This window comes from Scyliorhinus canicula, chromosome 23 (genome assembly GCF_902713615.1).
Source record: "Scyliorhinus canicula chromosome 23, sScyCan1.1, whole genome shotgun sequence".
NCBI classification, from domain to species: domain Eukaryota; kingdom Metazoa; phylum Chordata; class Chondrichthyes; order Carcharhiniformes; family Scyliorhinidae; genus Scyliorhinus; species Scyliorhinus canicula.
In genome coordinates this window covers 17,615,359-17,628,062 of record NC_052168.1, presented here as the reverse complement: position 1 = coordinate 17,628,062, position 12,704 = coordinate 17,615,359, and the positions used below count along the sequence as shown (strand labels likewise).

Below are 12,704 nucleotides of genomic sequence, written 5' to 3'. Positions count from 1 at the left end.
CTGACTTCGGGGGCACCGAGTCCCTCCATCCCAGCAAAATCCGTCTCCGGGCCAGGACAACAGCCCCCACCTTGGCCCCCGATTCCCCAAATATTGCTAGTTCTGGACTGGGAGTAACCCTCCCTTCCAGGACTACTGACATAACGTCTGCAAACCCCTGCCAGAATCCCTTTAATTTCAGACATGCCCGCCCACACACATGATTCGCCGGGCAACCCCAACACCGCCCACATCTGTCCTCCACCTCCTCGAAGTACCTGCTCATCCGGGCTACCGTCATGTGGGCCCTGTGGACCACCTTGAACTGGATCAAGCTAAGTCTGGCACACAAGGATGAATTTGACTCTCTTCAAGGCCTTTCCCCACAGTTCAATTTCCAGCTCCTCTTCTCACTTCCTCTTTACCTCCCTGATAGGGGCCGCTTCCCACTCCATCAACTCCTTGTATATCTCCGAAACCCTGCCCTCTCCAACCCCTGTTTTTGACATCTCCTTATCCTGTAGTCCCCTCAGGGGGAGGCGAGGAAAGCTTGGAACCTGCCTCCGTACAAAGTCCCGCACCTGAAGGTACCGAAACCCGTTCCCACCCGGCAGCTTGAACTCCTCCCCTAATGCCTCCAATGTCGGAAAGCCCTCCTGGATGAATAGGTCCCCAAATCTCTCAATCCCTGCCCGCTGACATCTCTTAAAGCCCCCATCCAGCACCCCCAGGACAAACCGGTGGTTGTCACTGATCGGTGACCACACTGACGCCCCCTCCAGTCCCATGTACTGCCCTCACACCCTTAGGGCTGCCACCACCACAGTGCTTGTAGAGTACCGAGCCGGCGAGAACGGCAGGGGCGCCGTTAATAAAGCTTCCAAGCTCATACCCTTGCAGGATGCTGCTGCCACTCTCTCCCACTACCCACTTCCTGACCATCAATATGTTGGTCGTACAGTAATAGTTAATGAAGCTTGGGAGGGCCAAGCCCCCCCCCCCCCCGCCCCCCCTCCACGACCCCAGGAGTACCTTCAATACTCTCGGGGTTTTGCCCGCCGACACACAACCCTACATCTCCGTGTTCATTTTCCTGAAAAAAGCCTTTGGGACAAAAATTGGGAGACATTGAAAAAAGAAGAACAGACTTGGAAGGACCGTCATCTTTACCGTCTGGACCCTCACCGCCAGCGGGAGCATGTCCCATCTGCGGAAGTACCTTTTCATTTGATCGACTGCTTTGCCTAGATTTAACTTGTGAAGCTGTCCCCAATCCTTTAGCCACTCGAATCCTCGGATATCTAAAACTCCTCTCAACCACTAAAAGGTAGCTCCTTCAGTCTCCTTTCTTGCCCCCGTGCCTGGATCACAAACATCTCGCTCTTTGTCATATTTAACTTGGAGCCTGAAAATCGCCCGAATTCTCCTATTACCTTCATGATTTCGGCGATTTCCCCCCCCCCAAACCGGGTCTGTGACAGAACTGCAAATCGTCCACATAGAGAGAGAGACCCTGTGCTCCTGCACACCTCCCCCCCCCCCCCCCCCTCTCACTATCCCCCGCCAGGCATTCGATGATTTAAGGGCCATTGCTAAGGGCTCTATGGCCAGGGCAAACAGTAATGGGGAGAGCGGGCATCCCTGCCTTGTCCCCCTACAGAGACCGAAGTATTCTGACCGGACTCAGTTGGTTCTTACATTTGCCACCGGCGCCTGATATAACAACCGGACCCAATCCACAAATCCCGGCCCAAACCCAAACCTGCCTAAAATATCCCATGATTCTATAGTCGACTCCCACTCCACCCGGTCGAAAGCCTTCTCATCCGTGGCTACTATCACCTTAACCTCGCGCCCCTCCGCTGGCATCATTGTAACATTAAGAAGCCGTCTAATATTGGACATCAGGTGCCTGCCCTTCACAAATCCCGTCTGATCCTCCCCGATTACTTCCGGGACACAATCCTCTATTCGAGTGGCCAAGATCTTTGCCAGCAATTTAGCATCTACGTTCAAAAGGGAAATTGACTTGTACGATCCATAGTCTCCGGGTCCTTGTCTCACTTCAGGATGAGAGAAATTGATGCCTCTGATAGTGTCGGGCGAAGCACTCCCAGCTCCTTGGATTCATTAACAGTCTTAACCAGAAGCAGCCCTAGTAACCCAGAAAACGTTGTATAAAATTTCACTGGGAATCCGTCAGGTCCCGGGGCCTTACCCGATTGCATTGCCCCCAATCCATCTATCACCTCCCGAGCCCAATTGGGCCCCCCAGGACTTCCACCAGCTCGTCATCTATCTTCGGGAATGCTAGACTCTTCAAGAATTTATTCATACCCTCTTCCCCGACTGGGGGTTCCGACTCATTTAGTCGACTATAGAATCAACAGAACACGTTATTAACTGCCCCCGGGTCCATCACTACCTTCCCCCTCATATCCTTTATTTTCCCTATTTCTCTCGCCGCCTCCTGCTTCCTCAGCTGATGTACCAGCATCCTGCTAGCTTTCTCCCCATATTCATATATCGCCCCTTTTACCTTCCTCAGCTGTCCCTCAGCCTTACATGTGGAAAGGAGCCCACATTCCATTTGGAGTCTCTGATGCTCCTTCAGAGCTCCTCATCCAGATATTACCCCTATCTCCTGTCCACCTGTAAGATTTCTCCTACCAACCTGTCCAGCTCTGCCCTTTCGGTCTTCTCCCTATGGGCCCGAATCGAAATACATTCCCCTCTAATAACCACCTTCAGTGCCTCCCACACCACCCCAGCCGTCGTTTTTTATATACCCCTGAATGGCCTCCCTCACTTGCTCACAGATCTTGTCGTCCGCTAACAGCCCTGCATATAATCTCCACTGCGGGCCCTGGGATTTTCCCATGCTTACCCGTAGGTCTATCCAGTGTGGCGCATGGCCTGACACCACAATTGCTGAGTATTCCATGTCCTCCACCCCGCTAACAGTGTTTTATCCAGTACAAAGAAATCTATCCTGGAGTATACCTTGTGCACATGGGAGTAGAATCTTGCTCCTTAGCCTCCCGAATCTCCACGGCTCAACCCCTCCCATAGGTTCCATAAACCCCCACAGTTCTTCTGCCATTGCTGATACTTTCCCTGACCTAGAATCCATAAATATAAAGCAACACAAAATGTTTTACTCAGCCCACTGCCATCCAGATTTTAGGTTGTGGGTATTCAGGTGGAGGAAATAAGAGAATGTGTTGGGAGAGATGATTGCAAGAACAGTTGAAATGGGAGGAGGAAGAGTGGACAAGACAGAGTATCAAATGCTGGTAAGAAAGGAAAGGAGTAAAAAAGGCATGAAATGAAATGAAAATCGCTTATTGTCACGAGTAGGCTTCAAATGAAGTTACTGTGAAAAGCCCCTAGTCGCCACATTCCGGCGCCTGTCCGGGGAGGCTGTTAAGGGAATTAAGGGTGAGGAGTGAAGGAAAGAGAATATGACGGGTAGGTAATTAATGGATGCAGTCGAACCAAAGAGACATTACTACAGATAAGTGCCAGTAACAAACTTGGGAGAACACAGTCATAGTATTCTCCCAAGTTTGTTACTGGCACTTATCTGTAGTAATGAGTCTTGTGAAATGAGTGGTACTTTACATGCCTGCTTCTTCAGCTACATCCTTCACCAAAATATAGCTATAGCTTTCAGCATATCCTCTCTCCTAACTGTACTCTATCTCCAACAATTAAGAGAGAGAAGTACATGCAGTTCGCGGACATCTTTAACCTGTCCCTACTCCGCACCGAGGTCCCCACCTGCTTCAAGAAGACCACCATCATACTGGTGCCAAAGAAAAACCAGGCTGGTGGCCCTGACTTCAGTCGTAATGAAGTGCTTCGAGGGGTTGGTCATGAAGCGCATCACCTCCATACTCCATACTCCCCAGAACGCCTTGATCCACTGCAATTCGCATACCGCCGCAACCGGTCCACAGCAGACGTCATCTCCCTGGCCCTACACTCATCCCTAGAGCAACTCGACAACAAGGACACCTACATCATATTCCTATTTATTGACTACAGCTCCGCCGTCAACACCATAATCCCAGCCAATCTCATATCCAAGCTCCCAAATTTAGGACTTGGCTCCTCACTCTGCAACTGGATCCTCGACTTTCTAACTTATAGACCACAATCAGTTAGAATGAACAACAACACCTCGTCCACAATAGTACTCGATACCGGGGCCCGGAAAGGGTGCGTACTTGGCCCTCTACTATACTCCCTGTACACACACAACTGCGTGGCAAGATTTGGTTCCAACTTTGCTGACGATACGACTATAGTGGGCTGGATCTCGAATACAGGAGGGAGATTGAGAACCTAGTGGAGTGGTGCAGCGATAACAATCTATCCCTCAATGCCAGCAAAACTAAAGAGCTGGTCATTGACTTCAGAAAGCGAAGTACTGTACACACCCCTGTCAGCATCAACGGGGCCAAGGTGGAGATGGTTAGCAGTTTCTAGGGGTACACACCTCCAAAAATCTGTCCTGCTCTACCCACGTCGACGCTACCACCAAGAAAGCACAACAGCGCCTATACTTCCTCAGGAAACTAAGGAAATTTGGTATGTCCACATTAACTCTTACCAATTTTTACAGATGCACCATAGAAAGCATCCTATCTGGCTGCATCACAGCCTGGTATGGCAACTGCTCAGCCCAAGACCTCAAGAAACTTCAGAGAGTCGTGAACACAGCCCAGTCCATCACACAAACCTGCCTCCCATCTATTGGCTCCATCTACACCTCCCGCTGCCTGGGGAAAGCAGGCAGCATAATCAAAGACTCTTTCCACCCCGCTTACTCACTCTTCCAACTTCTTCCATCGGGCAGGAGATACAAAAGTCTGAGAACACGCACGAACAGACTCAAAAACAGCTCCTTCCCCGCTGTTACCAGACTCCTAAACGACCCACTTATGGACTGACCTCATTAGCACTACAGCCCTGTATGCTTCACCCGATGCCGGTGTTATGTGCACCGTGTGCTGTCCTGTTATGTATTTTCTTTTATTTCCTTTTCTTTTCCTGTACTTAATGATCTGTTGAGCTGCTCGCAAAAAATATGTTTCACTGTACCTTGGTACACATGACAATAAACAAAATCCAATCCAATCCAGTAAGGGAGACAGAGTTCCACTGCATTATTTTTTTAAAATGCACAAATAGAAAAACCGAAGATTAAAACAGAGTGAAGCAGAAAAGATTAGAAGAGGAAAGCAACAGAACAGATGACACAAGAACATGCAGCATATCCCCTTGGACACCCCCACGAGTGCCGTTTCATCTAGGGACTAGTGCTGAACGGCGTTCACCCAAGGTCTTCGAGGCGAAGGGATTAAATCCCAAAGTCTCAGGTACTTTGGAAATCTGCTCATTAGAGGAAAGCTAACTGCCTTGCTCTAATATGCAGATTTGTCAAACGGTGATCTCGCCCATTGTGGGTGGGATTCTCCTTGCAAAGTCTCGCGAGATTCAACAAAATCTCACAAGGCGTTGTGAGCTGGGTGTATCCCGGAAGCGGGGTCTCCCGGCTGTCACTGGCCAAGCTGTGCCGCAGCGAGATGCTTTTCCAGGGCACCGTGGCTGGAAGATCGCACCCCTAATTCGGTCTCCATTGGAATATTGTATCCAGTTCTAGGTGTTGTACTTCAGGAAGGATGTGAAAGCATTGGAAAGGGTGCAGAAGGGAATCATTTTTTTTTTGTATAAATTTAGATTACCCAATTCATTTTTCCAATTAAGGGGCAATTTAGCGTGGCCAATCTACCTGCACATCTTTGGGTTATTTCTAGCTCTCAGACAGTACTTTTCCTCAGGAAATACAACTATTAACGCGTTGCCTTGCATATATTATTTTGTTTCTGTTCACTGATTCAACACACTGGCACCTGGTGCATATACTGACATCAGCCTATCTGCACCAGAGTGACTAAACTACAGGTTGTATCCACGGGTTAAAATACAACCACAAATATATCAGAGTATTTGTTCATGAAACTATTGTAATTTTTATATCCTACATGTGCAGGATACACGCATGTTCCAATAAGTTTGTATACACATGTATTTGATTTCTGCCTATCATGAAATTAAGTTCTTCCTGCTGCCACTTTTAGGGACAAAGAGTATCAAATGAAATCTTGAAAGAGGAACTTCACTCCCAAGGTCAATGAACAATTACATGATGTAGTCTGGAGTTGGATGGAGCAGGATTTTCACTATGTGAGAAATTGCTTGTGTAGAATGACAGAGGATAGTTAATTTATCTGTACTAATTCCCCACAGGGCCTTGATAACGAGATTCGGGAAGAAGGACTCCCATTAGGACAATACATGTATGACCAGGATGGAGACTCCATTCAGACGTTTCAGGTCCAGGTAATAGAAATCAGATGTTTACAGAACAGTAAAGGGCCATCCAGCTCATGGTATTAATGCCAGCTCTTTGCCAGAACAATGCTACTACCCTGCTCTCTCCCCATAGTCCTGTATCTTCCTTTACTTCAAATATTTACCCATCTTTCTCTTAAAATATGGCTTCTCAATGTAATAACTCGTGCTTTAGAACTGAAATCTGGTATGTTATAAATGTCTTAATATTGGGTGGCATGGTAGTGCAATGGTTAGCAGTGCTGTCTCATGGCGCCGAGGACCCAGGTTCGATCCCAGCCCTGGTCACTATCTGTATGGAGTTTGCATATTCTCCCCGTGCCTGCGTGGGTCTCACCCTGACAACCCAAAGGTGTACAGGGTGGGTGGATTGGTCACGCTAAATTGGAAAAACATGTAAATATTTTGTATTACAGTGTTCCACTTTATTTATCTCAGAATTATGGTTATTTGTTGAGACTACACTTACTGGCACGCCACATGGTTGACACATTGATGGTTACAGGGGATTTAGGGACAGTTCCTTTATTGTGGAAGAAACAATGGTGTGTTTTCTGCTCACTCTTTATTGAATGTTTATGTTAGTTTAGTCCAATGTTAAAGGAATAGTTGCTAGAGATTTAATTTCAATAAAATGCTTGTTTTATCTGCAAGTTAAATTCATGTTAAAAAATGGTGAATCGATCCTATGTATGTTGTGCATGGAAAGTATATATCACCCTGACTGATAATATTCATGGTTAATTTAACAATGCTCGATTCATTTTATTCGAATTAGGGAAAGTTTCTCATCATTATGAAGAAAATCCTTAAAGCTAGCTATGAACGTTTTAATTTGGTGATTAAAAGAATTCAAAAGGTTTTATTCTCTCAGGCCCTTGGAGCTGTAAGATTCCATCCAACACCTTCCTCTCTCCCCCCCTCCCATACACACACACGCATGCATGCACACACACACGCATGCATGCACACACACACATCCTCATTCTATACTGCATGGAACAGCATTGCTTTTGATAGCTCCTGATATTTTCATCGTGGCTAAGCATACCCTCTCTGTTGCTGACTGTATGTGTCTCAAGTGCCTTGGGACACTTTTGCTAGGTTAAAGTCATTTTCTGAGTGCAAGTTGATTCCATGAGCGAATCACAGATGTGATAGTTTAACGTAAATTGTAAATTCAATCTCTAGACCACCCACCTATTGCCAGCTAACTGATCTACAGGTGGTATCTTCATGCTGAACCACTGGCTTCTTGACCTGCCCTAAAGTCCTTTGCTTATTTTTACCTTTCAGAATAAGGAACTTGGAGCGTTTCAAGTCATTGAGCTGAGGGTGAATAGCAACTGGGGTCATCCCGAGTACACATGCCTCTATCGATTCCGTGTCCATGGAGAGCCAGTGAAGTAATGTTGGGAGACAGCTACCTGCACTGTAGGAAATGTTTGGGCAGCATTTCATGGACCTGGTCTGTCTTTATTTTATCCCCACATCTGAAGCTGCAGTGCTGGAGACTGTTCTGCCACTCAAACTTTGCTGTGTTTTTTGTTGCAAATAAGGAACAAAAGCACGGGGTTTCTGGAAAGAATAGCAAAGGTATTTGGAACTAAAAAATATTGAAAAGAAACTCAATTTCAGGATTGTCTTTCCAGTTTATAGTCTGAGATGTGAATAAATCGGCAAAGAATGGAAGGATGCAATCTGCTGGATGCCAGGTGTTTGGGAAATCTTCCCTTTTACAAGACACCCTTCAAATCACCACCTGTTCATCTCAGTGGCATAGCCCAAGCATCCATCCACATTAAGAATCCTCTGGATATATTGAGAAATGTTAAACTTTTTGTTATGTTGTTGCAAGTGATCTAGACATGCAAATGATAAGTCCACAACATTTCATTGAAAGTTGTGTTACTGTCAGTTGCAACTATAAGGTATGAGAACACACTGGCAAACCAAGCAATTCACCTCTTATTATAGCATGGTGAAAGACCATGAGCTCCCACAAAGTACAGAGGTTGCAAATGACTATGTTTGTATTCATATGGAGACAGCTATCTTGCGCCTGCCTGATATTCAGATACCAACCTCATACGTGTTTCAGTATCAGGATGGACCCGTGCAGGTATTAGGGGCAGCACGGTAGCATGGTGGTTAGCATAAATGCTTCACAGCTCCAGGGTCCCAGGTTCGATTCCCGGCTGGGTCACTGTCTGTGCGGAGTCTACACGTCCTCCCCGTGTGTGCGTGGGTTTCCTCCGGGTGCTCCGGTTTCCTCCCACAGTCCAAAGATGTGCAGGTTAGGTGGATTGGCCATGCTAAATTGTCCGTAGTGTCCTAAAAAGTAAGGTTAAGGGGGGGGGTTGTTGGGTTACGGGTATAGGGTGGATACGTGGGTTTGAGTAGGGTGATCATTGCTCGGCACAACATCGAGGGCCGAAGGGCCTGTTCTGTGCTGTACTGTTCTATGCTCTATGTATTGTATCTGCCAGGAATATACGGTTGGCACTGTCTAAGCATACTTTTAAGTTAACCACAGTTCTGGTCAAGTGTGCAATTGCACAATTATTTTCTCAGGACTAATATGACTAAGATGATTAATTGGCAGCGAGCTGAATTGCAGCAAGAAAAAAAATCATTCCACCCATCAGAGTTGCTTAACTGGAAATATTGTGCAAGCCCAACAGCATAGCACAAGGAACCTTCCTGCCTTAGCATGACATATAGAACTACAACTGCTCCTCTAAAATTCCTGGCATTTTTACATGAATCTTAATTCTTATAATGTGTACGTTTCAAGGTCAGCAAGCTTAGACTGTAAATTGTTCAAATTCAGAAAGTCTAACACCTTACAGTGATTTGTTTTTAATATTTGTTCTTGGGAAGTGGGCAACACAGACAAAAGAAGAATTGTCTATCTCTAGTTGTGTTGAATGCATTAAGAATTAAACCCATCTGAACTGGAGTCACGGTACTCAGACTGACTCGGAGTGACGGCCCCTTCTCTGAACCACATTGGCGAATCAACTGCATTCTTACAGTCCAGCAGCTATTCTACTCATTTTCTGCTGGTATCAACAAATTACCAACAATTTGCCAATGGTGAGATGGTGAACTTTCGGGTTGTAAATCTAGTAATAATAACCAGTTGGCTGTTCTGCTCAACGTGATGTTCAGTAATGCTTTTCAAGGATTCTTGGTGCCAGTTATATGCCCACTTTCATCACCTCAGTCAAAGGTTGGTGAGGTTCTGTTAAATGATCATGTTATAGGTACAGCACAATGCTTGCAGCTATTTGGGAATATGATTTTGACTTCTTGAGCTACACTATTTATTGGGTTTATAGAAGTTTTTAGCCAACTAGTATTTTTAGCATTCTGGCTGCTATTGTGCAAAGCCCCCAAATGTTTCATATTCCGTCTATCGTTTTTGTAATTTAAGGAATTTGGGACCAGTGTTTCCTAAATTCCAGACCCAGGATGGAGAGTATGGTGAAAAGCACTCAAAAAATTTAATTTTAAAAAGGTCAGATAGACTTTTGCATATCCTTTGTTCTTGAGCGCCATGATTGTATTGGCTGTAAATGAGCAATCGGTATAACATGAAGGAAGTACAGCAGTTTATTTAACATAAGGAACAAATACTGGGCAGCATGGTAGCACAGTGGTTAGCACTGTTGCTTCACAGTGTCAGGATCCCAGGTTCGATTCACGCTTGGGTCACTGTCTGTGTGGAGTCTGCACATTCTCCCTGTGTCTGCGTGGGTTTCCTCCGGGTGCTCCGGTTTCCTCCCACAAGTCCCAAAAGACGTGCTTGTTAGATGAATTGAACATTCTGAATTCTCCCGAACAGGCGCCCAAATGTGGCGACTGAGGCTTTTTACAGTAAGTTGATTGCAATGTAAATGTAAGCCTACTTGTAACAATAATAAAGATTATTATTATTAAATAAATCAATTATTCTGCCGATATTTCAAATTGATAAAGGTAAATAACAGAAAAGTGGATATCAAGTAGGCTCACTAATGTTTGTTTCAGGAAGGAAATCTGTGGTTGACTCTTAAGTGCCCTCTGAAAAAGGTCTAGCAACACTCAGTTCAAGGGCAAAGGGATAGGCAATAAATACTGGCCCAGTGTGCCACATTCCTGAAGGAATAATAAAAAAATAATTAAAGAAGAAAAAAGATGTAATTGTTTTCTTAGGTTGTTTGTTATTTTGAAAGTGGAATAAATGAAAACATTGTGGGCGGGATTCTCTGTCCATTCATGGCAGTGGGATTCTCCTTTCCTGCTGCAGTGAATGAGGGATTTGGCTGAGTGCCAAATTGTCCGCCTTCGCAAGCAGCGAAAGCGGGGCGAACTCTCAACAGAGAATCCTGGCCCATATAATTATTCCCTGTTCTAATTTAGATGGCTATGGAGAGAACCCCCCTTGCGGCTAATTTCCAGTTGGTAGGTTGAAGTATAATGTTTAAATGTGCAATAACTGCTGTGTGGTAGTTCTAGTCTATTAATGTTGACTCTTTGTAAAAGGTAGAATTTTTTTTTTCTTTGATCTGGATTGCTACAGACGGAGTGGAGTTCCTCCTGCTGTAACTTTGGTAGACGTTTGATATGAAAGTTATTTCAGCAAAATGAGAGCAAGTCCCATTTGAAATTTGTGCCACAGTATTTCACTTTTTAAATATATCATCACTAATCTACTAATCTACTGTTAAACGCCAGCAAAGCCCTTTATTATATATAATAGGCCAGAAATGGTCTTCAACTGTCTCTAGATTGTTGTAAAAAAGTTTTAGCCGTGGTACAAGCTTTTCTTTTCATAGTGGTCAACATGACAGTGTTAAGAATGTAGAAATATTGTTTTGAAAAAATATTGATGCTTCAGCTCAAGTTAACCAACATAAAGTGGCAGAACTCGAGATAATTGTCAAAGTTCTGTATTTCAGTTGCGAATGTAATATCGGAGAATTGACTTCTATGATTCACTATTGGATATTATGGAGGGCCCATACTAGTAATAAGTGTAGACAGGGATCAAGAGAAAAAACTGGTAAACCATTCTTTATAAATATCTCTCTCTGGACTTTTTACATGTTTGTACAGAGCACAGTATTCCATGTGTTTGTTCCTAAAGTGCAATATTTACTTGCCATTACATCAAATATTCTTATTTATATTTATTATTTGGCATTTTAAATGTAACATTTTGTTGTTAATGTTAATTTTATCCAGTTGGATTGATCTTAAAAATATAATTTCTGTAAAAAGTCTAGGAAATGGAAATAGCACAGTTTTATGAGTGTAGTCAGGCTGCTGAAGGAACCCTCTAAGTTGCTGATACGATTACAAATACAGCCAACATGTTTAGTGTTAGCATATCTGCTTTCAGTTCGCAACACTATTAACATCTTAAATGGCTCAGCAGCAAGAATCATATTGTCCTTCTGTTGAAAGCACAGTAATGAATAACAGAATGATCATGTTTCAGGTGCAGGGTTCTGACCATTAAAACTATCTTTTTTTGATAACAGTCCCAGTGAATAAACTCTGGATGATTTAAAAGGTACTAAATAAATGCAAGTTGTTATAAATTTCGAGCACAATGTATGATTGGTCGGTAACGTTAGACCCTGGGATTTAATTGTAAATCTGTTGGGTTAAATCATGCTGATGTGTGAAACATATTGGTGTTTGACAGTTCAAATCTGACACTGAATGTTACTTAGGGTAGATATTGCTCATCGGTTAATCAGTGAATGGGATCAATCATGGGAGTAATGGGGCAGAAAACAAGTAAAATTGCATCTGCTTTAACATCATTTTGTGAACAATTGATTTGTGCAGACACACGTCAGAGAGTGACTGGTTGAATTATAAGACACCTGGTGTTTAAAATATATTTAAAACTGAAAGTGGATACCAACCCACTATCACCTGCAACATTTATTGCTCCTGTAGGCTACCATAAGTCCACACAGTCGCAATTTGCATTTGCTGCAAGGATTTCATTCTCTCAAAACCTATTGTGACCTAGTTACAATGCAAAATACAGTACAGACTGTAATTTGAAATGGCCATGTGCAAGTTTTAACTAAGTAACAGGAGCTACTTGTCCTGAACCAGAGCTATTTTGATGGTTTTTGGCTAACAGCGTGCACCAAGAGAGGGCTGTAATTTTAATTTTTACATCCATTTATTCATTCTTTTACTTGGACTCATCCTTCTAAGTTTTCATTTTTCTTTAATGCAGAACAAAGGTCATCTGTCTTGTAATAGATATTTATTATCCACAGCTTTACGCT

General features: G+C 44.0%; 1 protein-coding gene across 5 annotated transcripts in view; it reads left to right on the top strand.

The window, feature by feature from the left end:
- LOC119956431 (SUN domain-containing protein 2-like) overlaps positions 1–8,029 on the top strand; it is a 103,077-nt gene extending 95,048 nt beyond the window's left edge. For all 5 annotated transcript variants that reach the window (XM_038783646.1, XM_038783647.1, XM_038783649.1 and 2 more), the window contains 2 exons: positions 6,298–6,390; positions 7,699–8,029. In XM_038783646.1, coding sequence (XP_038639574.1) covers positions 6,298–6,390; positions 7,699–7,812 — 207 coding nt within the window. In that variant the 3' untranslated portion in view covers positions 7,813–8,029. The remainder of the gene's footprint in view (positions 1–6,297; positions 6,391–7,698) is intronic.
- The last annotated feature ends 4,675 nt before the right edge of the window (positions 8,030–12,704 follow it).